This window comes from Bubalus kerabau, chromosome 3 (assembly GCF_029407905.1).
Source record: "Bubalus kerabau isolate K-KA32 ecotype Philippines breed swamp buffalo chromosome 3, PCC_UOA_SB_1v2, whole genome shotgun sequence".
NCBI lineage: Eukaryota > Metazoa > Chordata > Mammalia > Artiodactyla > Bovidae > Bubalus > Bubalus kerabau.
The window spans coordinates 33,688,747-33,713,577 of NC_073626.1; the positions used below are offsets into that span (position 1 = coordinate 33,688,747).

General features: G+C 36.9%; 1 protein-coding gene across 8 annotated transcripts in view; it reads left to right on the forward strand.

The window, feature by feature from the left end:
- SUPT3H (SPT3 homolog, SAGA and STAGA complex component) overlaps positions 1-24,831 on the forward strand; it is a 413,877-nt gene that overhangs the window by 248,331 nt on the left and 140,715 nt on the right. For all 8 annotated transcript variants that reach the window (XM_055571284.1, XM_055571285.1, XM_055571286.1 and 5 more), the window contains 3 exons: positions 14,504-14,590; positions 18,399-18,489; positions 23,202-23,341. In XM_055571284.1, coding sequence (XP_055427259.1) covers positions 14,504-14,590; positions 18,399-18,489; positions 23,202-23,341 — 318 coding nt within the window. The remainder of the gene's footprint in view (positions 1-14,503; positions 14,591-18,398; positions 18,490-23,201; positions 23,342-24,831) is intronic.

The following is a 24,831-nucleotide window of genomic DNA, read 5'->3' on the forward strand; positions in this document are numbered from 1 at the left end:
TAGATGCAACAGAGTGGCCTTCAAAGCTGAAAATATTTACTGTTTGACGCTTTACACAAAAAGCTTGTTGACCTCTGCTGCAGATCATATGAAGGCAGTGATCCTGTCTGATCTGTGCATCTCTGCTCATTATGCCTGGTGCCCTGCTGGAGTCTGACCAACTCCAGAATTCTACTGCATGTTAAAAAAGAAACTGAACGCCTTTATTCTTATTTCCATAGCCATTGTAGTAAATTTGGTACCTCTTGTAAATTTTACTTAAGCACAGCAAAGATAAACCCTACTTGTCTAATAAAATTTTCCTAGCTGTGCATATCAGAGGGGTTTTTTTATTTTAAAGTAAACTGATAGAAACATTTCAGAGCAAAACCTAAATTCTTTAATACTACAGGACACTTATAAATCAATCCTAGCAAGCAGTTTTTTTTTTATTTCTTCGTTCAATTTTTACATGGCTGTTTTATTGTTGATTTTTGTTGAAAGCCTTTCACACCTTAGGAAAGTAGATTTGAAATATTTAGGCAATGCCTATCCATATATTAAAACACTTTTCTTCCCAGAGGAAGTATAGTAATTTATTCTTTTAGGAGTGTTGTGACTTAAATGCATCCTTTTCTTCCTGTTTCTTGATGCAGTGTAATTAAATAATAGATTTTATTTCATAACTTTTCAGAAGGAATAAAAGGGAAATTATGTTCAGCAGACTTGTTTATTTTTTTCTGTGCCCTTCAAAAGTTTAAATGGGATCCTTTCTCTGCACTAGAGGGAAGTGAAATAGCCTTTTCAAATCAGTGTTCTTGGAAAATGAATGTTAATTAAAATGCACTTTAAAGAACAGAAACATAATTTTTTCTGGAAATACCTAGTGGTTAAATCTAAGTTAAATGCTACACTGAAAATAATGCTAAGATTTTTAATAACATTTAAAAATGTTAAAAATAACATTGAAAAAATTACAGTGAGGTGTAATTTAGTTGCCAACTTAATCCTTATCAAGTAAGTTTCAGCTTTTATAACAAGAGAAACAGATTCTTAAAACTTTTAAAAATCATGCCTCCTCTTCAAATTATATTTTTATCTTAGATGCTACATTCACTTATTTAAGTTATATATGTATATTATAGCATATACTTATGTATACTTAGGTTATGTATGTATAAATATATAGAAACTTTAACACATACAAGGCTTGTCCCTATTGTTGCTTTTTTTAAAATAAAAAATGGGTCTATATTATACATTGCTCCATCTTGTTTCTCTTGCTAAAAATTACTTCATAGCAGTTCCTCTCTTCTCTAGTTACCCAGTTTAACTTGCTAATCTTTTTCATTACAACCCCCTGACTGATAAACGCGTATTCAAGTAAATATCAATGATCCCATATGGGTCATCCCCAGAGATGCTGCAGGCACGCATATGTTAGCTGAGACTCTGCCAGGTAAGTTCTGAAACGTGAGCTTTTCTCCAAGTCCTGATTTAGAGACTAGGAGGCAATTTGATTTGCCTTTAGGCTGGAAATTAATCATGGCTAATATCTGACAGAACTATTCGGGATATTTTCTTTAGATTTCTTCCTTATATTTTCCATAATCCGTAGCCATGTCCTGGGACTCTTTCCAGATGAGTAACCTCAGTGTAGTGTGTGGCTTCCTTGTGCAGCATTCGCCAAGGTGTTAGCTGGACGTGCTTTTCAACACAGGGTACGAGTTATGGTACTTATCACTCAGCTCTGATTTTCAGCATTAACTTGTTTAACTTATTTTAAATCAAAATTTTGTAACATCTGCTGTTATTTATTATGCATCTTTACTGAAAAAATAAGCATGATCTGTAAATCCATGAGTTTAGGAACCATGTTTTGATTTTTTTTCTTGTTTGCTTGCTTGCTTTACTTCTAATTAGCATAATATCCACTTCCAAGCCCAGTGGTTGGCATACACTAGGTGCTTAATGGCTTCTCTGATAGCTCAGTTGGTAAAGAATCCCCCCGCAATACAGAAGACCTCAATTCAATGCCTGGTCAAGAAGTACACTGGAGAAAGGGCTAGGCTACCCACTCCAATATTCTTGGGCTTCCCTTGTGGCTCAACTGGTAAAGAATTTGCCTGCAATCTGGGAGACCTGGGTTCGATCCCTGGGTTGGGAAGATCCCTTGGAGGAGGGAAAGGCTACCCACTCCAGTATTCTGGCCTGGAGAATTCCATGGACTGATGGTCCATGGGGTCGCAAAGAGTCAGACACGACTGAATGACTTTCACTTTCAGGTGCTCAATAAATACATCTTGAACAAACCAGGGCCTAGTATTCAATTAACTCATAGGTTTTTAACCATTCTTACTTCATTTTAACCTCATTCTGTGTGACTGCAGTTTGAAGAGTTACCCTTCCATGACTTCTCTCTTAGTAATATCACTGCCCTGTGAATCCACAGAAGGAAATAAAAGACTAGTATTTGGGGGCCTGATAATTGTTTTAGGCATTATCTTTTCTACATTTACTTTGTCTTCCTTACTCGTTCCTTTTAACATCCCTACAAGAGAACTGTTATTATTCCTGGGTGTGTTTGTTTTGGTTAGCGCGGTCTCCGTGATGTTTGGTTATCGGCCACATTCACTTAGAGCTCACCTTAGGATCAGTGGTCTTCAGCCTTCTAGTCACTGTGCCAGTTTCCATGCACCAGTCATGCACCTTTCTTTCATGTGACTTTTGCCAAATTGCTTCACTGCCCTTTCACTTGTTTCTAATACGTCTTAATGGAGAGTTTACCTTTTAATGGAACGTTTCCTTCCATTTCAGCCTTTTTCTTGTAAAGAGATCTTTACAAAGTAGAATGATAAGGAGTAAGCCGGCTGAAGTCCTACAAGGACCCCAGGAAGCACAGTGGGAAGGGAGTGGTTAGGTCTTCGCTTGAGTTAGAGGAGACCTCCAAGGTGGGGCACCTACCTTGCATTTTTGAAGGACGAGGATTCTGTCTTCTCTATGCTATCTGCTTTCTCAGGATGTGATGGTGTGAGTATTGTTGAAGTTTGTACCATTTTATGTCTGATATGAATGACTCCTTTGAGAATATCTTGGTTTGATTTTTTGCCGCAAATCTGAAACATCTTCTCTGCCTGCTGAATTAACAGTGAAATTTTTTCTTTTCTTGTATAGGCTGCTATCCCACATTATCCATCCCCACACCGTATCTTGTGGTGGTGGAGTGCTTAATTGGTCTCTAAGAATGTGCATGTTTGCTAAGTTGCTTCAGTTGTGTCTGACTCTTTGTGACCCTGTGGACTGACCATAGTCCACCAGGCTTCTCTGTCCATGGGATTCTCCATTGCAGAATACTGGACTGGGCTGCCATGCCCTCCTCCAGGGGATCTTCCCAAGTCACCACCTGGGAAGCCCTCTCTAAGCATGTGCTCCACAGCTTTTCATCTAACCTTCACAGTGGTCTGGGAGTGTAACAAGATCTGTAGTGTATCACCTTCTCGAGCCCTTTTTAGTAACTTTTAAAATTCTTGAGTGGAACACAGGACTGATATCTGAGCCTAGGAAACTTGACTTTTCATTTAGTTTGCATGTCCTACAGCTAATTTGATAAATACTATATACAACCTTGATTGGTTTTCCTATGCAAGCAGTGTTCGGATACAAAATTTGAATAAGAGCTACTTTCTCTGACAGACCAAGAAGGAAGCACATACAAATTACCTCTGCTCATCACATGATAAAAGCATAGCGCACACTGGAAATGGATAGAGAGGAGTCTCTTCTACACATTAGTAATTGCATTGCTTTAATCCCATTTTGCAACTGGCTTTGGCTTTCAAATGTATCTGGAACTATTGAGTAGGATGCTGGAATAATTATATCACCTGCTTATTTGTGTACCATGGCAAACATTATGGTAAAATAAGTCATTAATGCTAAATAATAGTCCAACCTCCTGCTTCCTGCCACACTCAGTTAATTGGATGGGTTGTCCTTTCCACTGGTATAACTAAGAGGACTTTTCTTTGAAAACCGACTCCCATGTGCCTCTCACTAAGTTGTACTATTTCTCCTTGTGATTCTTCTTTTTTATTTCTTCTCTCATTGATGCAAGTGCTAATTATGGAGCCAGAAGTACAGTATACCTAGTGTTAAATACCAAAATGAGAAAGGAAAAGCCAGAGGCTCTTCGGAGCTCATTTGTTGTTCACATCTGTTCAGTTCCCACTTGAAGAACTTGAGAATTAGAATGATCAGCTATTCCGTTCAAAACTGTAGCTTCAGAATGTATGCACACTGACACGTGCAGTGTGTTTCATGGCGAGTTGATTCAAGAGAATTTGTTAGAGAAACTATTAGTTCTCTATCAAAAGAAGTCCATCTAGTTTTCCACTTGAACTCTAGGTAAAATTATTTTCTTAAAACTTGTAAAGAAGTGGTTCTAATGATATATACACACATATATATGAGAGTGTAAATACATACAAATATAAATCTATGTGTATATGCATGTGTATATATAAATTACGTGTATATAAGTAATATACATGTAATTTATCCACATAAATATTTACATCCTAAATTTGTTTACGGTAAAATAAGTCGTAAGTGCTAAGTTACAGTCCAGTGGTAGCCTGAAGTTACAAATTTTCTTATGATGACACCGAAATTTAATTTCTCCTTTCTAAATAAGTGGAGATAGCCGTTACTAAGGGCTTACTGTATACTGCACGTTATTACCTCCCTTAAACATCAAACCATAGGCATTTTAGTTTTTTTATTTTTTTTAATTTTATTTTATTTTTAAACTTTACATAATTGTATTAGTTTTGCCAAATATCAAAATGAATCCGCCACAGGTATACATGTGTTCCCCATCCTGAACCCTCCTCCCTCCCCATTCCATCCCTCTGGGTCGTCCCAGTGCACCAGCCCCAAGCATCCAGTATCATGCGTCGAACCTGGACTGAGAGGAAAGAACTTAAGGTGGCTTTGGAAACTTCTTTAAAGTGATGATTTTCTACAGCTTCTTCATCAACTGCTTGTGGAGTCAGTGGTGTAGTGCCTTGTGTGGAGACAATCTGCTGACTTAGTGAGACTTTAAAATGGACGGAGTAATCGGAATACTCTGACACTCGCCTCAAGATACACCGTACTGACAGAGAAAACCAAACTTTAACTGAATTTCATAGCAGACCCTTGCCCTCCTTGTTCATTGCTCAAGTTCTGAGACCAGTGTGAAAAGCTGCAGTTCTGAAATTGTAAAGTGGGCACTTTGTCCCTATATTTTCTCAACAAAAAGACAAAATGTTAAATTTGTTTTTGTGAAAACAATGGTGATAGCAATAGAGATAAAATTAGAAAATAGTTTTTCTCATTTCCTCATGATTATTCTTTAGCATTATTCTTTCCATTTGGTAGTTTTTCCAGTCATTACAGTGGTCTGTGTGTGGTCTGGTGTAATTCAGTGCTTTTAATACCCTGACCTAAACATGAAGATTTAGGACAAGACCTGTGTTTATTCCTAAACATTCTAGGGTGAAATGAAACCAAGTTATCATGTGGAAAAATTAGGTAGTGTTCCGCAGAAAAGTAATTAACTGAGTCTTATATCTGTTATTATTTTGTCCTTTGGGGAAGTAAGTAATGACTATAGTTCTTTCGGTAGATGCCTTTTTCAGAAGTGTGAACAGAAGGAGGCACTAAGATGGCAGGAAATAAGCAGAGGGAAAAAACAAGACATGAAATGTAGACCAGGAACATATACATTTTATAGGCTGCCAAAAAGCTTTATGCGTCTAGAATTTTAAGAAATGCAAATGAAACGTACATATTTGTACCAGTATCGTTTTTCAGTTATCAACTAATGGAAAGATAGCTGTATATAATACTGAACAGCTTCAAGATCTGCTGCCACATTTGTACAATTTTAATCATATTTTAGTTTAAGTAGAGAGTATTTTAGTTTTAATAGTTAAATAGTAAATAGTTAAATTTTAAATAACATTAACTGTAGTTAGTTAATAGTATAGTATTTAACTATAATCTAGCATAGTATAGTATTTAAACTATCAGTTCAGTTCAGTCTCTCAGTCGTGTTCGACTCTTTGCAGCCCCATGAATCGCAGCATGCCAGGCCTCCCTGTCCATCACCAACTCCCGGAGTTCACTCAGACTCACGTCCATCGAGTCAGTGATGCCATCCAGCCATCTCATCACCTGTCGTCCCCTTCTCCTCCTGCCCCCAATCCCTTCCAGCTTCAGAGTCTTTTTCAATGAGTCAACTTCCAAAGAATACCCAGGAGTGATTTCCTTTAGAATGGACTGGTTGGATATCCTTGCAGTCCAAGGCATTCTCAAGAGTCTTCTCCAACACCACAGTTCAAAAGCCTCAATTCTTTGGCGCTCAGCCTCTTCACAGTCCAACTCTCACATCCATACACGACTACTGGAAAAACCATAGCCTTGACTAGATGGACCTTTGTTGGCAAAGTAATGTCTCTGCTTTTGAATATGCCATCTAGGTTGGTCATAACTTTCCTTCCAAGGAGTAAGCGTCTTTTAATTTCATGGCTGCAGTCACCATCTGCAGTGATTTTGGAGCCCCAAAAAATAAATAAAGTCTGACACTGTTTCCCCATCTATTTCCCATGAAGTGATGGGACCAGATGCCATGATCTTAGCTTTCTGAATGTTGAGCTTTAAGCCAACTTTTTCACTCTCCTCTTTCACTTTCATCAAGAGGCTTTTGAGTTCTTCTTCACTTTCTGCCATAAGGGTGGTGTCATCTGCATATCTGAGGTTATTGATATTTCTCCCGGCAGTCTTGATTCCAGCTTGTGTTTCTTCCAGTCCAGCATTTCTCATGATGTACTCTGCATATAAGTTAAATAAGCAGGGTGACAATATACAGCCTTGACGTACTCCTTTTCCTATTTGGAACCAGTCTGTTGTTCCATGTCCAGTTCTAACTGTTGCTTCCTGACCTGCATACAAATTTCTCAAGAGGCAGGTCAGGTGGTCTGGTATTCCCATCTCTTTCAGAATTTCCCACAGTTTATTGTGATCCACACAGTCAAAGGCGTTGGCATAGTCAATAAAGCAGAAATAGATGTTTTTCTGGAACTCTCTTGCTTTTTCCATGATCCAGCGGATGTTGGCAATTTGATCTCTGGTTCCTCTGCCTTTTCTAAAACCAGCTTGAACATCAGGAAGTTCACGGTTCACATATTGCTGAAGCCTGGCTTGGAGAATTGTGAGCATTACTTTACTAGCCTGTGAGATGAGTGCAATTGTGAGTATAGTATAATTTTTCATCATATATTTAAAGTATAGTCTAGTTTATTAGTTTAATTTCAACTTTAAAAATTCTTCAAAATATCTTTTTGCCTTCAAAATTTGATTTGTTTAAACTTGAAATTTACTTACAAATAACTTACATGCAAAATAGTTTAAAAGAAAACTTTCAAATGGTTGTTGTTCTACCACTTTCACATTTAAATAAGAATAACCAAATAATTAGTTTCTTGTTGGGATTGCTGTTCTTATTGGACATTTTTTTCAGCTTTCCAAGCTTATATTGATTGTCATTGGTCATTCTTTCAAATGCATATATAAATAAAAATGAATTCTTTGAATCATGAGATACTGGTAATTATAGCCTTATCATATTTTTTAAACACTTGACTGTGTTTGACTTAGTCTTCTAAAAAGAAGAGTTAAAATGAAATTCTAAAAAATTTGGCACATCTTTTAACCAATTTATGCACTTGTTTATGTTTCAAATGTCTAAGACAGTGGAAGACTAGTTACCAAAATAGAACAAGGAGATCATATGATAGGAACAGATTAAGTCAAATATCTTACATTTATAATACTCTGAATGTTGACTGCATTTAGTTACAAATCTATTTCCTTTCTAACACTTGCTGAGTTCTCAGTCTTTAAGCTGTGTCTCCATGAAGCAACTGACTTGAATGTTTTGATCCAAACCTCTTTTTGGCAACCATTTATTTGCCAGCAGTGAAAATGTTTTCAAAGGCAAATTAATGTTTTTGTGGGTAGATTTTCTATGCAATGTAAGACTATTTAGTGATCATACCTTCCTGTGTTCTGAATAAGAAATTGATCTTGGAGAGAAAGATGAATGGCTTAATGTTGAGCATTTATTATTTAGTCCAAGTTTTATTACCTTGACATGTCTCTTAGGTTTGTTGTGAGGGTTAAATGAGATGATATATAGAAGGCAGGAAGCATAGGATAGTACATTTAGTAAATGTCAGCATATAAAGAGAACATCAGCTTCCATTTAAACATGGGTAAGACATTACTTGTCTCCAAACCTTCTCAAAAACCCATTGAATGCCAGCAAAATAATTTTTAAAAGCATAAATCTATCAAGATCAAGAAAATGGGATATTAAATAGCAGATTAGATATGTCAAGTAATTATGAACTCTTAAAAGTGGATAGAAATGCTAAAAGTTTAACAGATTTGAAGAAGATGAAAGCTTGGAACATGGGGGGACAAATCAGGATTCAGGATACCTCTGGAAACACGAGAGCATCATCAGTAAAAAGTCATGGAGCAGTTTTATTCCCATGCCCTGTCACAACCACACAGGCAGTCAACTGCCCCTTTGCCATTCTGACAAAACAGTGTAGGTTCACCTCCAGAGAGACTGAACAGAAAGAACTCAGAGACCCCACACACAAAGACCACCAGCATTCAATTAATAGATATTCTGGAAAGAATCCAGAAAACAGGAAATTTTCAGAGTAATCTAAGAAAATTTCCCAGACTTGGAGGACAAGAATATACGAGTTAAAATATCCCTGTGTCCAGGAAAATATGTGAAGAAAGAGCCTCATCAAGGCATAACAGCATGAAATTTTAAATTCTGGTACAAAGAGAAAAATAGTAAAAGTTTCTTAGGAAGGGGGCTGGTGGGGGAATCACAGAAGAGTTTCAGAATCAAACAAACAAACTGAATTTCTCAGCAGTAACATTTTAAGTTTGAAGATGATAGAACAGTGTTCTTAAATTTCTGAGAAAAAAATTATTTTTAATCTCAAATCCTATACCTGGGTAGACTATAAATTGAATATCGGGGTAGCATAAATGATTTTTTGGACATATAGAATCTTTTAAACTTTTGTTTTCCACACATCTTTTCTCAGGAAGCTATGAGAGGTATTTTTCAGCTGTATTCCACCACTGGAGGAAGACTGTAAATACTACAAATTGAATTTATTTTAGTTAGCCGCCTGTTTAAAAAAGTTATCAGTATTCTTTAAAGAAACATAACAGAATGCAGAGTCCTTACAATGTATCATTACAAAAAAAAAAGTTATCATTATTCTTTAGAGGAACATAACAGAACCCAGAGTCCTTACAATGTATCATTTACAATAGCTCAGATAAAATCAGAGTATTGTATTAAAATACAAAGTAACAGGGAAACATGATCCATAGCCAAGAGTAAACACAACAGGGTGACTGACTATAAGATGGCCCAGATGTTGAAACAGCAGACAGGGATTTTATAAAGCAGCTATTACGAATACGCTTAAAAACAAAAGAGAGAAACTTCCAGAGAATGTGCTCTACCGAAAGAAAGAAAATAAGTGAGAACAAAAGAGATCAAGAGAACAAAAATCCAGAATGTAACTGTTAAAGAGAATCTGGCAGACTCCTGATGAGTCTCTTTGAGGAAAAACAAAAACAATGAAATTGTATCCCATAAATAATCAAGAATTTCTTATAACTTGAGTATAGTATTATACTAGGATTCTCCAGAAAAAACAGAACCAATAGGTTACGTGTGTGTGTGCGTGTGTGTGTGTGTGTGTGTGTGTGTGTGTGTGTATACATAGATTTATTATAAGGAATTGGCTCACATGACTGTGGAGGCTAAGAATCCCAATTTCCATTGTTGGCAAGCCAGAGACCCAGGGGAGGCAGACTGCAGTTCAAGTCCAAAAGCCTGAGAAACAGGAGATATTTTAGTCCAAGTCAAAAGGCTAGAAAAGATCTAAGTCCCCTTTTAAGGCAGTTAAGCAGAAGGAGATCCCTCTTCAGCTGATTGGTTGAGGCTCACTAACATTAGCAGGGGCTGGTGGAGAGGAGTGGCAATCTGCTTTCCTTAGCCTAGGAATTCAGATATTAATCTCATCCAGAAATACCCTCACAGTCACACTCAGAATGTTTGCCCAAATGTCTGGACACACGGTAGCCCAGTTAGGTCGACACATAAAATGAACTGTCATAAGTGCACAAAGGCATAAAGACAGAACGGAACTTATGGGAGAATAAATGTAGAAAAAGACAACAGGAAAACAAATTTAATAAGAATGAAGTATAGGGAATATCTGTGAGTTGATCTTTATAAACCACATTGAAGTCAGATAACAGTGGATTATCACAGATCCCGGAACACGAGTTGTGGACATTATATTTGAGGAAGATCATGTTAACACTTAATCTAAGATATATCACCATTTGGAGACATTGAAGTTTAGAAAGCAATAAGCAAAAACTCCAGGGTTTTCCTGGTGGCTCACGGTAAAGAATTTGCCTGCAGCACAGGAGACATGGGTCAGGAAGATCCCCTGGAGAAGGAAATGGCAATGCCCTCCAGTCTTCTTGCTTGGGAAATCCTATGGACAGAGGACCCTGTAAGGCTACATTCCGTGGGGTCGCAAAGAGTTGAACATGACTTGATAACAACAAAGCAAAAACCCCAGAGGCCTAGGTTCAAATGAATACTGTGGAAGCAGACAGCAAATTCAAGACCCCGAGCCAATTAAAACAATAAAATCAACGGAAGTTAGTGAAAATAAAATAGAGTGAGAAAGAATTTTCCAATGTTAGCATCATTGATGGCAATGAGAAATTGAGAATAGATTTATTTGTGGGATCAAAGATGAGGCATTTAAGATGTCATGTAAAGTTTAAACTTTATCCTCAGCCTGTAAATAAACTATTGCAAAATATTTAAAATGCAAACATGATAAGTGTTAATATGCTAGGGGAAATATTTTTCTTTTAAACAGTTAAATATAGTATTATTTTTAGTTTACACTAAAGAATAGAATGGGAAATAGATGGGGAAACAGTGTCAGACTTTATTTTTTGGGGCTCCGAAATCACTGCAGATGGTGACTGCAGCCATGAAATTAAAAGACGCTTACTCCTTGGAAAGAAAGTTATGACCAACCTAGATAGCATATTAAAAAGCAGAGATATTACTTTGCCAACAAAGGTCCGTCTAGTCAAGGCTGTGGTTTTTCCAGTAGTCATGTATGGATGTGAGAGTTGGACTGTGAAGAAAGCTGAGCACCGAAGAACTGATGCTTTTGAACTGTGGTGTTGGAGAAGACTCTTGAGAGTCCCTTGGACTGCAAGGAGATCCAACCAGTCCATCCTAAAGGAGATCAGTCCTGGGTGTTCATTGCTAAGACTGATGCTGAGGCCGAAACTCCAATACTTTGGCCACCTCATGCGAAGAGTTGACTCATTGGAAAAGACCCTGATGCTGGGAGGGATTAGGGGCAGGAGGAGAAGGGGACGATAGAGGATGAGATGGTTGGATGGTATCACCGACTCGATGGACATGAGTTTGAGTGAACTCCAAGAGTTGGTGATGGACAGGGAGGCCTGGCGTGCTGTGATTCATGGGGTTGCCAAGAGTTGGACACGACTGAGTGACTGAACTGAACTGAAAGAATAGAAATAATATTTATCAGGAAAAAAATCAACGCTTTAAATGAGTTGCTATTGCAGAATAATATCTTTTAGCAAAATATTGTACTGAGTTACAAGTAAATCTCTGTAAGGTTCCTGTCACCATCCCTTTATCTGTATAGTTAAGAAAGTTTATTCTGTATACTCATTCAACTAGTTATTGGTCTTAAAATATTCCCGTGTTCTGTCAGTTCTTATATATTTTGTAATACAATTAAATGTATGCTACTTCCATTGTAATAAAAAATCATAAAATGGACTATCATGTCATTTTCAATACTGCCAGAAATATTTGACTTGCCACAGTGAATGATGAAGTACAACTTCCATTTATTTTCAAGGAAAAAAATTAAGGGATTCTTACCATATAGAATCAGCTTTTTTTTTTTTTTTTTTTTTGACACTGAAGGTATTAGAAATATTTTGTGATTTGGTTTCCTGTTTCTAGTATTGTTTTCACACTGAATGCACTTGATCCTGAGCTCAGTGTCCGGTGGAACTGAACCAGCCTCCTGCTGACTTGCTTTTTAAGCCTGTGTTGTCGAAGAGGAGCTTTACTCTCTCATACAATTTCTTGAAGTTATCCAATGGGCAGTACACACTTGAGCGCGAACACTGTCATTAGTTAACAAGCTTGCTCTCCTCAGTCGGCAGAGAAAAGGAGGTGAGACTGTGGCCGAGGTTGTTTTGGAGCATGGGACATGTCAGGGTCAGCTGGGCTTGTTGCAGTAACAGTGATAACTTTCATCTGGAGGACTCACTTCACGAGGGTCAAGGCTTCTTGTGGACCACCAGCAGCGCAAGTGCTAGTGAAGGTGCTAGGTTAGGTGCCCAGCGTTGCCAGTGCTAGTGAGGGTACAGGTTAGGTGAGGGAAATCAGTAAATAAGGTAGACAAAACCTAGAGATAAAGTTTTCCTGCTAATTATGACAACATAACTGAGACATAAATTCCAGATCCCATGATAGTTATGTACTGGTTTTGAAAGGGTGTTTAAATGGCTGACTCTTCCAAGTCTTTATTTTCCATTTTCATTTTCCCTAGTTGAGTGTGTTTGTAAACTAACATTTTGGAGAGTGGTATAAATACAGATTATTTATATGTAGGGTAGATAAACAGTTGATTTATTGGGAAGACTACTTAGGGATGTATACTTATCATGATCTTTCCTTAACATGAGAAAAAATTGCTTATATCTGTGTTGTATTTTCAAGTTTTCAAATCAATACCATCCTTCGTCTGAGAAAATAAGAACGTTACCTGATGGTGTGGCCTTCCAGTTCTCTGTATGTGTCCAGACAAGTGGATACTGAGTCCATATTCTGCTCCACATTGATTGTGTGTGTTTTATGCTGTGACAGAAATGTTTTTCTTTGGAAAAAACACATGCACACGTATTTCCCTGACATTCTTCCAATTTTTAGAAAAATATGTTCACGTTTTTCCTACTGAAAACTTAGTTTCTTTCTGGGCAGATATATCATCTTTTTAAAAACCTCTCCCCCAAGATTTCTTTTTAAATGGTTCACAGTTAAATTTAAATTTCTATATTTAGGTAGAATTATGTTTATATACCAACCACCAGTATCCAGGAAATTCAGTGGTAAGGCTGACACATAGGGAGTTTATAGTCTGTTTCATAGTCTGTGTATTTAGACGAGGTTTGAAGCTTACTTAGCAAAATTGCTTGAACATCCAGAATTTCTTTAGTACAAATGCACTATTTGATTTCTTTGTAATTGTTAAGATAACAGTGTGTCACTTTTAAAAGATTAGTTCTTAGGAATATGTGTTAGATTTATTCCGTTCAAAGAAGGATGCATTCAGGAACAGCTTTTGTATGTAAATATTTGTATAATATTGGATAGAGTTGGTTTGCTGCAATCACCATTGATCAAATTTGGAAGAAGTTACAGGCACATTTTTGTACTGTTTTCTCCAGCATCTTTATTTTTTTCAGCTGGATGTATTTTATATTCCTTCTAACTAATCAAAATAAGAAACTGGTTTTGCCTGTGCCAAAAAAATAGAACTATCATTTTTCACATTCTTTTATTTTCCAGGTCATTTTCAAGTAAGATTGTGTTTCTGGGACTTCTGAATTCCAGAAAACTCTCAACTTTGTAGATAGAAGGGCCCAGATGAACATTTCAGGGGGAATCTAACTTTTCATGCAGTATGTTTTGTGTTGTGCATTCCAGATACAGTTAACTTTCTGTGTGTATGTGATTAGTGTGGAAAGAAATTAATGCAGTCCAGTATTATGATTTATGGACTGAATCCTTTGCCCACTGAAGACTTGCCAAAACTAAAACTATTTTTTTTTCCTTTGGATATTAGAAACAGCTACTGTTTTTGTTGATCTTTTAAAGTTCTGAATGGGCCTATTTCAAATCATACCAGCATGGGAGCTCAGATTAATAATATAGTTATTCAACCAGTGATACTGAGCAAAACCATTGCTCACATGGATATGAGGATAAAATTTCATAAAATTATTTTCAGGTGCATTAATGCATTTCTGGAAGCTGCACTTGATTTTTCTTTTGCATGAAAGAAATCAAGGATTTCTGTTTATTGTATCAGTTACAGGTGGGCATATAAGTTAACTGCATTTTTTTATACCATTAAACATAAGACATTTTGCTTTTTAAAGCACTAATGTGATTGCTGGGTGATCCCCAAAGATTTTTAACTCTTAGTGTATTTATCTCTCTTGAGACATCGTGACTGTAGTATATTTAATTTAGATTATTAAGAAAAATTTCCTTTGTTGTTAGTTACAGCAAGCTGCTGAAGTTTCTCAGCTTCGGGGAGCAAGAGTAATCTCTGCTGAAGATCTTCTGTTTCTGATGCGCAAGGATAAGGTAATGTAAAAGAATTTCACTGTATTGAAATGCCATACTTTGTGTTTAATTACACTTATGTAAGGAAGCTACTCTTGTTATATGGCTTTCATATTGGAATCATAAGTGTTGAACTCATTTTAGGTCCTCATAGTTTGCACAACAAAGTGGTTTACTACAACAGAATTTATTTTTTTTATTTTTATTTTTACATGGGCAAGGGCACTTATGTAAAACTGCTGACAACTAATTCTCACTTATCCTTAACATATCTATTTAGACATTTTCATTGCTACATAAAATTCACTAGATCTTGACTGGGTACTTTGTTCTGGTAACTGGGATATAACTAAATGGCATATTTATTTTTCTAATTTTATACAGGATTATAGACGTTCATAGAGTAGTTTTTCTCTTGAAATACAGAGTTTTTCTGTGACACTGGTTAATAGGAAAAGGCAAATCAATCAAGAAGAATATTGTCACAGCATAAAATATACACTCTATTACTTAGGGTTTTCTTTATTTGCTAGAAATCTATCTTTGAACTCTGATATTGAACTATTTAAGCATATAATTTTGTCATAACTGTCTTCCATGAGTAGCTAGTTGAAAACATTTTGTGACTTTCTGTGTGTTTTTAGTAGTTTTCATCTAAAAGATTGTTACATGTGGAGAAATGAGCTGAGTAACCAGAGCATGTTATGGTAGCTGCTAACCCAGATGAGCACCCAGGGCTTAGTTCCTAATGCTCCAGCTTTCATTTCTCTATTCTTTTCCCCTGGTCTTTTAATTACACTTACCTGTTTTTCTTTCACCATTTTTGTATGTTTGTGGCTCAGGTTTTTATCAGAAGGCATCCCATCTGACCTTCAGGATATCCTGTGAACATACCTTTCTGATACCCATTACTTTGTATTCATAAAAACCTTTCCTTCTGATTGATTGAAGATTGACTAAACTTGGATGAAGGATTTTCTCTTCTTTATGCAGTGGGATATACAAACTGCACCTCCACCAGTCTACCATGAAATTTTATGAACTTTTAGTTCGTTGACTCTTACGTGCTATGAGGACACTATAAAGAGAAAAGAAATGTCTTTACTATCAAGAAGCTCTAATCTGGCTTAAGAAATCTGTATCATTGAGTTGAAGAAGCATTTTGAGCCTTCTGATTATTTTAAGGTTGTGTGATTAGATGGAGAGTCTGTAGAATGTGGTGGAATGGAGGTTTTCTGCCTAGGTTGAAACTCATGCAGTTATATTAGAATGGAATTAACCAGGGTGCCGGAGAAGGCGATGGCACCCCACTCCAGTACTCTTGCCTGGAAAATCCCATGGACGGAGGAGCCTGGTGGGCTGCAGTCCATGGGGTCACGAAGAGTCGGAGACGACTAAGCGACTTCACTTTCACTTTTCACTTCCATGCATTGGAGAAGGAAATGGCAACCCACTCCAGTGTTCTTGCCTGGGAATCCCAGGGACGGGGGAGCCTGGTGGGCTGCCATCTATGGGGTCACACAGAGTCGGACACAACTGAAGCGACTTAGCAGCAGCAGCAGCAACCAGGGTGCAGGAGTAGTAATCAAGGCAAATCATGATTAGTGTGATGGCTCTCGAAGTGAATATGAAGGAAGGTTTTAGCAAGATAGTGAAGAGTAAGGCTATTCAGGAGCTAGTGACTTCACTAGGAAGACAAAGGAGAAGTAGGCACCATACAGCAAGTGGTGCTGAGAGGAAGGAGCCTGACTGTGCCCTTGGAGAAGCAGGGACCGAGACAGCTGGGTAACTGGAGTTAGCAGAATACCTCCAGTCGGTTTTTCTTTTTCATCAACAGAGGTAAACAGGCCAGCACAAAAAGTAGTCCGCGTCGACACTTTTTCCTGCCTCTTGGAGGAGTCAACGTTTTAAATCCTATGGACCCTTCAGGAACATACACCGATTGTCAAAGCCCTTCTACTGGCCAGGGGACTCTTAATCAGAATCTTTTAAGCAACCAGGAACATAGCTGTAATATGATAGTTGCCAGTGTTCTCATCTTTCTCCTCAAAATAATAATTTTATTTATATGCTGACATGTTCCAAACAGAAATTAAAGTAGTTTACACAACTGTAATATAAGACAAAATCAAATCTAAAGTACTGAATGGAATCAGAACAAAGAGAAAGGAGGGATAGCAAAGACCTGGATGCAGGTATATGTTTTTTCTCATAATAATTCCGGTTTATATTCAAGTAGAAGTTGTTGACTGCCCACTGTATTTTACATACTGCACTAGACAGCTTCGCTCATTTTCTGATTTATTTGTCACAATATTCCTCTAAGGTAAGTACTTTACTTACCTTGTAAATAAGGAGACTGAGGTTCAAAGGTTACGTGTTCCTTCTGGCCCTGCTTGGCTCTAATTGTGAGACTATCTTGAACCTCAGTTTCCCTATATATTAAAAAAAGATGATAATGTTTGTATCTCAGGGCTATCAAAAATATCAAAATGCATGTAAAAGAGCTTTGTAAAATATGTTTCAGCTGTCATTAGGAATCTTAAACCTGAAGACCAGAAACCAGTAATCATCTACTCTAAGTGTAAGCATACAACTGGCAACCAATTCTGTATTCTTGCCTGGAAAAATCCCATGGATAGAGGAGCCTGGCAGGCTACAGTCCATGGGGTCGCAAATAGTCAGACACGACTGAGCACACACATCAGTTACTTTTAAAGTTAAGCCGTATTGTAGTCTTCTAATAAACCTAAAAAAGCCTCAGCTATCATTCATCAGCTTTGAGTTTCATAAAAAATACGTTTCTCAGATTACAGGGTGTTTTCCAGAAATATAAAACATAAACCAACTCTTCTAAATAAAAGATTCTCAGTGAATTAAAAAAAATAAAAAAGGAAAGTGCTTGACTTCTTAAAACAGTTGTTGCAAACTTTTGTATAGGTGTTTATAAATCATTTTAAAAAATGAAATTTGGTCTTGAAGGTGTACAAAATTCCGCAAAGACAGTATTGTCAGCTTAGTGTGGAGAATGTGATATTTATCGCAATCTTCAGAAGGAATTTAACCAAAAAAAAAAAAAAAAAAACAGAAAAGAAACAAAATTAATTGTGATTCTGGAGTATCTGAATACTTTCAAATCAAATGTGCTTTTAAAAATGCTTGTGTTTTAGCTTTTATCTTTAATTTGATGACTAAATTTTGTATTCATAGTACTATGCTGAGAATTGCTGTATTTTTCCAGTGGTCCTGGGGTACAAGTTTATTCTATTTAGTTATCACTCTTCTTGTTGCTGCTGTTTATTCACTAAGTTGTGTCTGACTCTTTGCAACCCCATTGACTTGCAGCACGCCACGCTCCCCTGACCTTTTCTTTACAGCATCAGATTTTACTTTCGCCCCCAGACACATCCACAACTGAACATCATTTCCACCTTGACCCAGCTGCTTCATTCTTTCTGGAACTATTAGTAATTGCCCTTCATTCTTCCCCAGTAGCATATTGGATACCTTCCGACCTGGGAGGCTGATCTCCCAGTGTCGTATCTTTTTGCCTTTTCATACTGTTCATGGGGTTCTCTTGGCAAGAATACTGCCAAGAGATGGGTTGGCTGTTCCCTCCTCCAGTGGACCGTGTTTTGTCAGAATTCTCCACTATGACCTCTACATCTTGTATGGCCCTACATGGCATGGCTTCTTGGAATTACACAAGCCCTTTCACCACGACAAGGCTGTGATCCATGAAGGGGATTTAGTTATCATAGTAGTTTTTAATCATTAAAATGAATGTATGTGTAAGGTTTCTTCTTTACTTATTTCATATTTTTAATAGAAAAAACTTAGAAGACTGCTAAAATACATGTTTTTCCGAGACTACAAATCAAAGATTGTCAAAGGCATTGACGAGGATGATCTTCTGGAAGGTAACTTAAAGCACTAAACTAAAACTTATGTGACGCCTGTGTGCTGATGACACATTTATATAGAGTCAACGTAGGTAACTCCCATCAGGGTTCAATGTATGTCCTTCCATTCAATATGTAGCTTAGTAACTGTCCAAATATGTATATGGTTGGTACTTAAATCTTGTGATTTGCCAATTGTGTGACTTCAGAGTAATCTGTCATTTTAATTCTTCTTTTAATAAAATAACCTGCTTTATATCAGAATATCATGAAACTGAGAAAATTGTGCCGATTTAAAACATAATTGATTTTAGCAAACATAATTTTTCTGTTGTGAATATAGCGAGCCTGAACTATTATAATATATCTTTGAAATTGACACGTATGGTTTTTTGTTAATTTATTATAGAAAGTATCTGATATATTTTATAATGTAAAGTCACATCATTTTAATGTATTATTTCTGGGCTGTTTGAAATCTTAACAAAAAATCTGACACAAAGTGGGAATTTTTCCTTAGCTGATTTTCCAACTTAATTCCCTATTTTAGGATATTTAGAAAAAATATTTATGTTGCAAAAATCAAATACTGATAAGCTGAAAACAGATAATTACTAAATAATAATTACTAATCAAAATAAATGTTTGTGTTTTTAGAAATAACACATCTACTTTGTATTGAATATGGTCACTGTATAATGGTATCCTTTGCTAGTGATAAAGTAGCTAAACAAACTCTACTGTACTAAGGACAATTCCAGAAAATTGCTCAGAACCAACTAAAGAGTTAACTGACTTTGAAAGAGAACCAGTTACTTTCATTAATCCTCAACAGATCCGCAAGAGTAATAGCTGTGTCAAAAAAAAAAAAAAAATACTGATCAAACGTTTAATCAGTATTGTCTATTTCATATTCCTATAGTTCTCATACAATTTAACTCCTGCAAAATAGTTCTCCAAATGAATTTAAATGCTTTCATTTATGGAGAGCATAAAAAACACAGACTTGGAGCACACAGACCTAAATTCCTATTAGTCCCGGTTCTCTGCTTTCTTTCTGGAAGCATCATTGAGGGTCACTTTCCTCATTTGAAAGCCAGAAATTATATTACTGGCCATCACAGTTCACTATGACATATGAAAGGCAGCTGAGACCCTGCTGCCACTGCATCAGTGATGGCTGTTGCGATGCTTTGAACCCCGGGAAGCTCAGACTGGTACTCAGTTTTACTCACACTGTGATGTGTCAGTTTGATGCCCTCCCCTCCTTAATTTATCTCAAACCCCTCTATTTTATCATTTAAATTTTCTAATTTTGTGTGCCTTATATAAACTTCTAAAATACAGTTGACCCTTGAGCAACATGGAGGTTAGAGGTGCCAGCTGTCTGTATAGTTAAATTTGCCAAAAACTTTACAATTGGCCCTCATATACACTGTTCTGTGTCCCCATATTCTCCAACCACGTAGAGTCATGTAGTATGCATTTAGTGAAAAAAAAAAATCAGGTTTAAGTGGATACACGTGTTTCAAACTTGTGTTCTTCAAGGGTGCACTGTAGTTCATACAATTTTTAAAATAAAATACTCAGGGTAAAATACATTTAATACTGAAGTGGGTCTTCTGGAATGGCCGTGTGAGGACTGTGGTAGACTCTTTGCCCAGAGAAACACATTTAATTCATGAGCATTAAGAAAAATAATAGTTTAAAATCTCTAGAAACTATTCTTAAGGGCAGACAGCAAATGGAAAAACATATTCAGAGACAGTCTACTAAATCTCATTAAAAACAGTGAGAATCTGTTGCATTTGAGCCACAGTCTACTCTCATCACCTCTCTCCTCCCTTCCAGCTCAAAGTGCCCCAGCTCAAAATGATACAAGCTTTACTCTGGGTAAATGTGTCCAAGAACACTGGACACCTGCTTCTCTAGCCCCTAATCTAGGGTGACAGTTTCACCCCAGAAAGGGCAGGAGGTCAGCATCTCTCATCTTCTTCCACTCTGTGTTGCACAACTTCAGTGCTAGGCAAGCACAGCTCAAAGGACTGTGACTGTCACTCATCCTCTAGTAATAGGCAAGCTCTCAGGTTGCCCCATCTTGACTTGCTGCTGCTGCAGCTGCTGCTAAGTCTCTTCAGTCGTGTCCAACTCTGTGCGACCCCATAGACGGCAGCCCGCCAGGCTCCGCCATCCCTGGGATTCTCCAGGCAAGAACACTGGAGTGGGTTGCCATTTCCTTCTCCGATGCATGAAAGTGAAAAGTGAAAGCGAAGCTGCTCAGTCGTGCCCGACTCGCAGCGACCCCAGGGACTGCAGCCTACTAGGCTCCTCTGTCCATGGGATTTTCCAGGCAAGAGTACTGGAGTAGGGTGTCATTGCCTTCTCCACATCTTGACTTGCTCACAGGGAATAAAGCTTCACACCAGAAGAGACAAGCCTTGAAGACAGGGGTCTGCCATCTCTAGCGAGGTCCCCCCTCTTAGATCCAGGACAGGCTTTCTTGGACTACTGATTGCTCTTCCCAACTCCAGCTCTAGTACAGAAATGCAAAGATGCAGCCAGTAAGAGAGAGCCTTAATAGCAGAGAGCTCTACAGCTCTTCCTGCAGGGACTGACTCTTTGGAAAAGTGCATTTGGAAGTTCTTGACTAAGAGTGTTTTAAAACAATGGAGATCCTGGTGGTGAGCCATTAAGAGGAAGCTGGTCACTCTAATACTAATAACAGCACAGAAAACAGTGCTCCAGCTTAAAGTTTTAACAAAAGAAAGCAGTAGCTAAGAAGACCAATAGCTAAGAAGACCCCCTCCTGGGGTCAGAGCAAAATTTATAGGCTGGTCAACCTTGACTCTGCAGAGTGACCCAAATTATTTAGATCAGTCCATGGAGCAATTTGTGCTCAATAGTATTATTGAAACAGCAGAACTCTCAGCCAGCAGTTAGTGGAAGCTAACAGCTGTGTATGATGCAAATAGAGTCAGACCACCCAGAAACTTAATGGAGGGAAAAGTGACAGCAAAAGAGAACCTGACTTAAAAACCACAATCATTCCTGGTGGTGGAGTAAGCTCTTCACATGCTCAAGGCTGTGCTGTCTGAAGAGCAACATCGAAGGCTACACACTGAGAGGGAAAGAGACTTATTTGAACTAGTCCAGCCAAGTCACTAAACAAACAAACAAAAATAGCTAATGATGACAACAAGCCCCAGGAAGGAAAGGGAATTATTATCTAGAGTTGCTCTAGTATATTTCCTAAAATACTAGTTTTCATCAACAATAACAAAATACTAGACATGCAAAAAGACAGATATATATGATCCATAAAAAGGACAAGAATAAGCAGATAAGACAAAGTGCCTTTGAAGAGGTCCAGATGTTGGGCTTCACAGATGAAAACTTTAAATAGCTATTATAAATAAATTCAGTATTTTAGAGTATAAAAACTCCAATACTTTGGCCACCTGATGCAAAGAACTGACTTATTGGAAAAGACCCTGATGCTGGGAAAGATTGAAGGCAGAAGGAGAAGGGGACATCAAAGGATGAGATGGTTGGATGGTATCACCAACTCGATGGACATGAGTTTGAGTAAGCTCTGGGAGTTGGTGATGGACAGGGAAGCCTGGCATGCTGCAGTCCATGGGGTCGCAAAGAGTCAGACATTACTAAGTGACTGAACTGAACTGAACTGATAAATACATTCAAAAAACTTAAGGAAAACATATGTAAATATAACAAAAGAAAGATATGGTTACAGTGTCTCACAAAATAGAGAATACCAATTAAAAAATAGAAATTATATTAATAGAAACAAGTAGAAATTAAATCCACATGCACACACACACACACACACACACATACCCCAGAGGGTATCCATAAATGTAATTATGTAGGTAAATATAAAAGAAAATGTAATTGTGTATTAATATATATAATTGTACTGTTGAGTCTGTAGCATACAGATATGTAGTATATTTGATAGTGGCAACACAAATGAGGTGGGTGATAATGAAGTTGTATTGGAGCAGGGAATGACAGTTTTTCTTCTCACTCTAAAATGTTAGGGTTGTCTTTATTTGGTATATGAGTATGTAATTTGTCACATTAAAAAAATAATCCAGTTCTTACTCACTAAATCACACTGATACTTTTGTGTATTAAACTGTACTAATTATGTATTGTATGTTACATTCCTTCCTGACTTTTTGCAGTAACTTTCTTAGAGTTTTGTTTTGCTTTTAAGTAAGTATGGTAGTTTTATCTCTTATGAGAAAAAGAGTAAAATCACATCCCATAGATTTTACATATATTGTCATAATAATGTACCTAGTATTTTCTTCTTTTAATTTCAAGTTGCAATCCTAATGCCTTTTATTTATGTCTTTGTTTTTATTTTCTCAATTGGGCTTGCCATAGCAGGATTCTTTTTCCAAATCTGATAGCCCTTCTTTTTTTTTTTTTGGTAAGAAATTTTAATCAATCTATAAATACTTATATAATAATTGATTATTTGGTTTTATTCTCACAATCTTATTCATGACATAAGTAGGTGATTCAATTCTGTAAGACATTATGCTTTTTTTTTTTTGATACAAGGGTTTTCCTTTTGAAGATTATTTTGAGAGAATTCCAATTTTGAATTTTATATGCAGTATTCCATACTTAACAATGGTTAGGACTGATGTAAACCTATTTAAGAATATTTTGTTTTTCCTTCCTTTATCTTCATGAAGACAAATTGAGTGGCAGCAATAATGTAAACAAAAGACAAAAAATCGCTCAAGACCTTCTCAACTCTATTGACCAAACAGGAGAACTCTTGGCAATGTTTGAAGATGATGAAATTGATGAAGTTAAACAAGAAAGAATGGAGGTATAGTACATGCTTCCCTTGTTAGAGTAATAGAAGAACCATTGCAGTGTGTATAATATTGGATTATTCTATTCTTATGTCCTTTAAAAGTTTGTCTGAATTGTCCACATCAGTGGTTGCATGTCTGCAGCAGCATTGTGCAGTGAGGTAGTCCTGGGAAGGATGTCCAACTCTGCCTTCACAGCTGACTTTGGGAGACAGCTTCAGTCCCCTGTCTCTTTGTTTCCACATTTGAATATGGGTAGATTTCCCAAGCTTCCTTCTGGATTTTACTTCTACTGATATTATTTTCTTCCATAAAAGCTAGTTTATAATTAAATAATTTACTTAGTTTTTGTACCAAACTGTCCAGTTATCTTTGTGGGCAAAACTAATTCTTACTGCTTTTGTGTTGACTTATGGTATGAAGAGCTATATTTTTCAGCCTGTAGTTACAGGCTATGGTTGGCCTCACCGGCTAAGGTAGTATCCAGGGCAATTACATGCTTTATGTTGCTGTAAAACAATGTCAGTGACAAGTGCTTGGATTCCCTGGGCATGTTTTAACAATGGATAAGAAAAATTGTATGCCTTCTATTTACCCTAGCTATTTATTCATAAAATTGTTTCCTTAAATATTATACTTTGGAAAAACAAAAGTAGTGACTGATTTCATTTGAGTGCCTTTCAAAATATAAGGCGTTATTCTTATCATTTGTATTCTTATAATACTTTTACATGTTTTTTTTTAAAAAAAAAAAAACCTCCATTTTTCCCCTTCTCTTTAAATTGGGCAAGAGAGGTAATTCCAGAGTTCTGAAAGATTGTGCTAAGTGCTGACTTTATCATAGTCTCTATGCATGCTAAAAATATAATTATTTCATGTTAAATTTTGGAGGAAGTCCAGTAGACATCCATGCTTTATAAAATTTAACAGCCTTCTTTCAAGAATTAGTATGCTTAGATCATGAGCTGTGATCTAAAGGCAGTGTTCTTCTTAGGTATCAATTACCTTAGAAATGTGTGGTTATCTTGGTTTGAGGCAACTGCAAATGATTTTAGTTCAACTTTGCCTTGGGCCAAAAACGTGCTCAGTTGTCCAAAGCAGATGATAAACATATATTTCTGATGTCATTATGGCCTAAACAGGATATGATTGTTTAGTGGCATGGTTTTACTTATGATGCATTACGCAGAGAGCAAATATTGTTTATGCTTTATTTTTTAAACATTTTTACATTATACAAATGGGCATTAAGAAAAATTTATTAACGAAGGACTCTACAGAAAACATTAGTGAAATTGAACAAGTAGCTCTTTCAATTTTGACAGGAAAATCTCTGTCAACCAAGCCTATTGCCCAGAAGGGCATTCCACAATCAAGGAGAAGAAGAGAAATGGAGCATGTTGTAACAGTAAGCTCATAATAGCAGGCTACTGTGGGCCTGGAAAACTGATGAGTCAGTAAGGTAGACGTTCAAATGAATCAAATATTTGGAAATGTAGGGCAG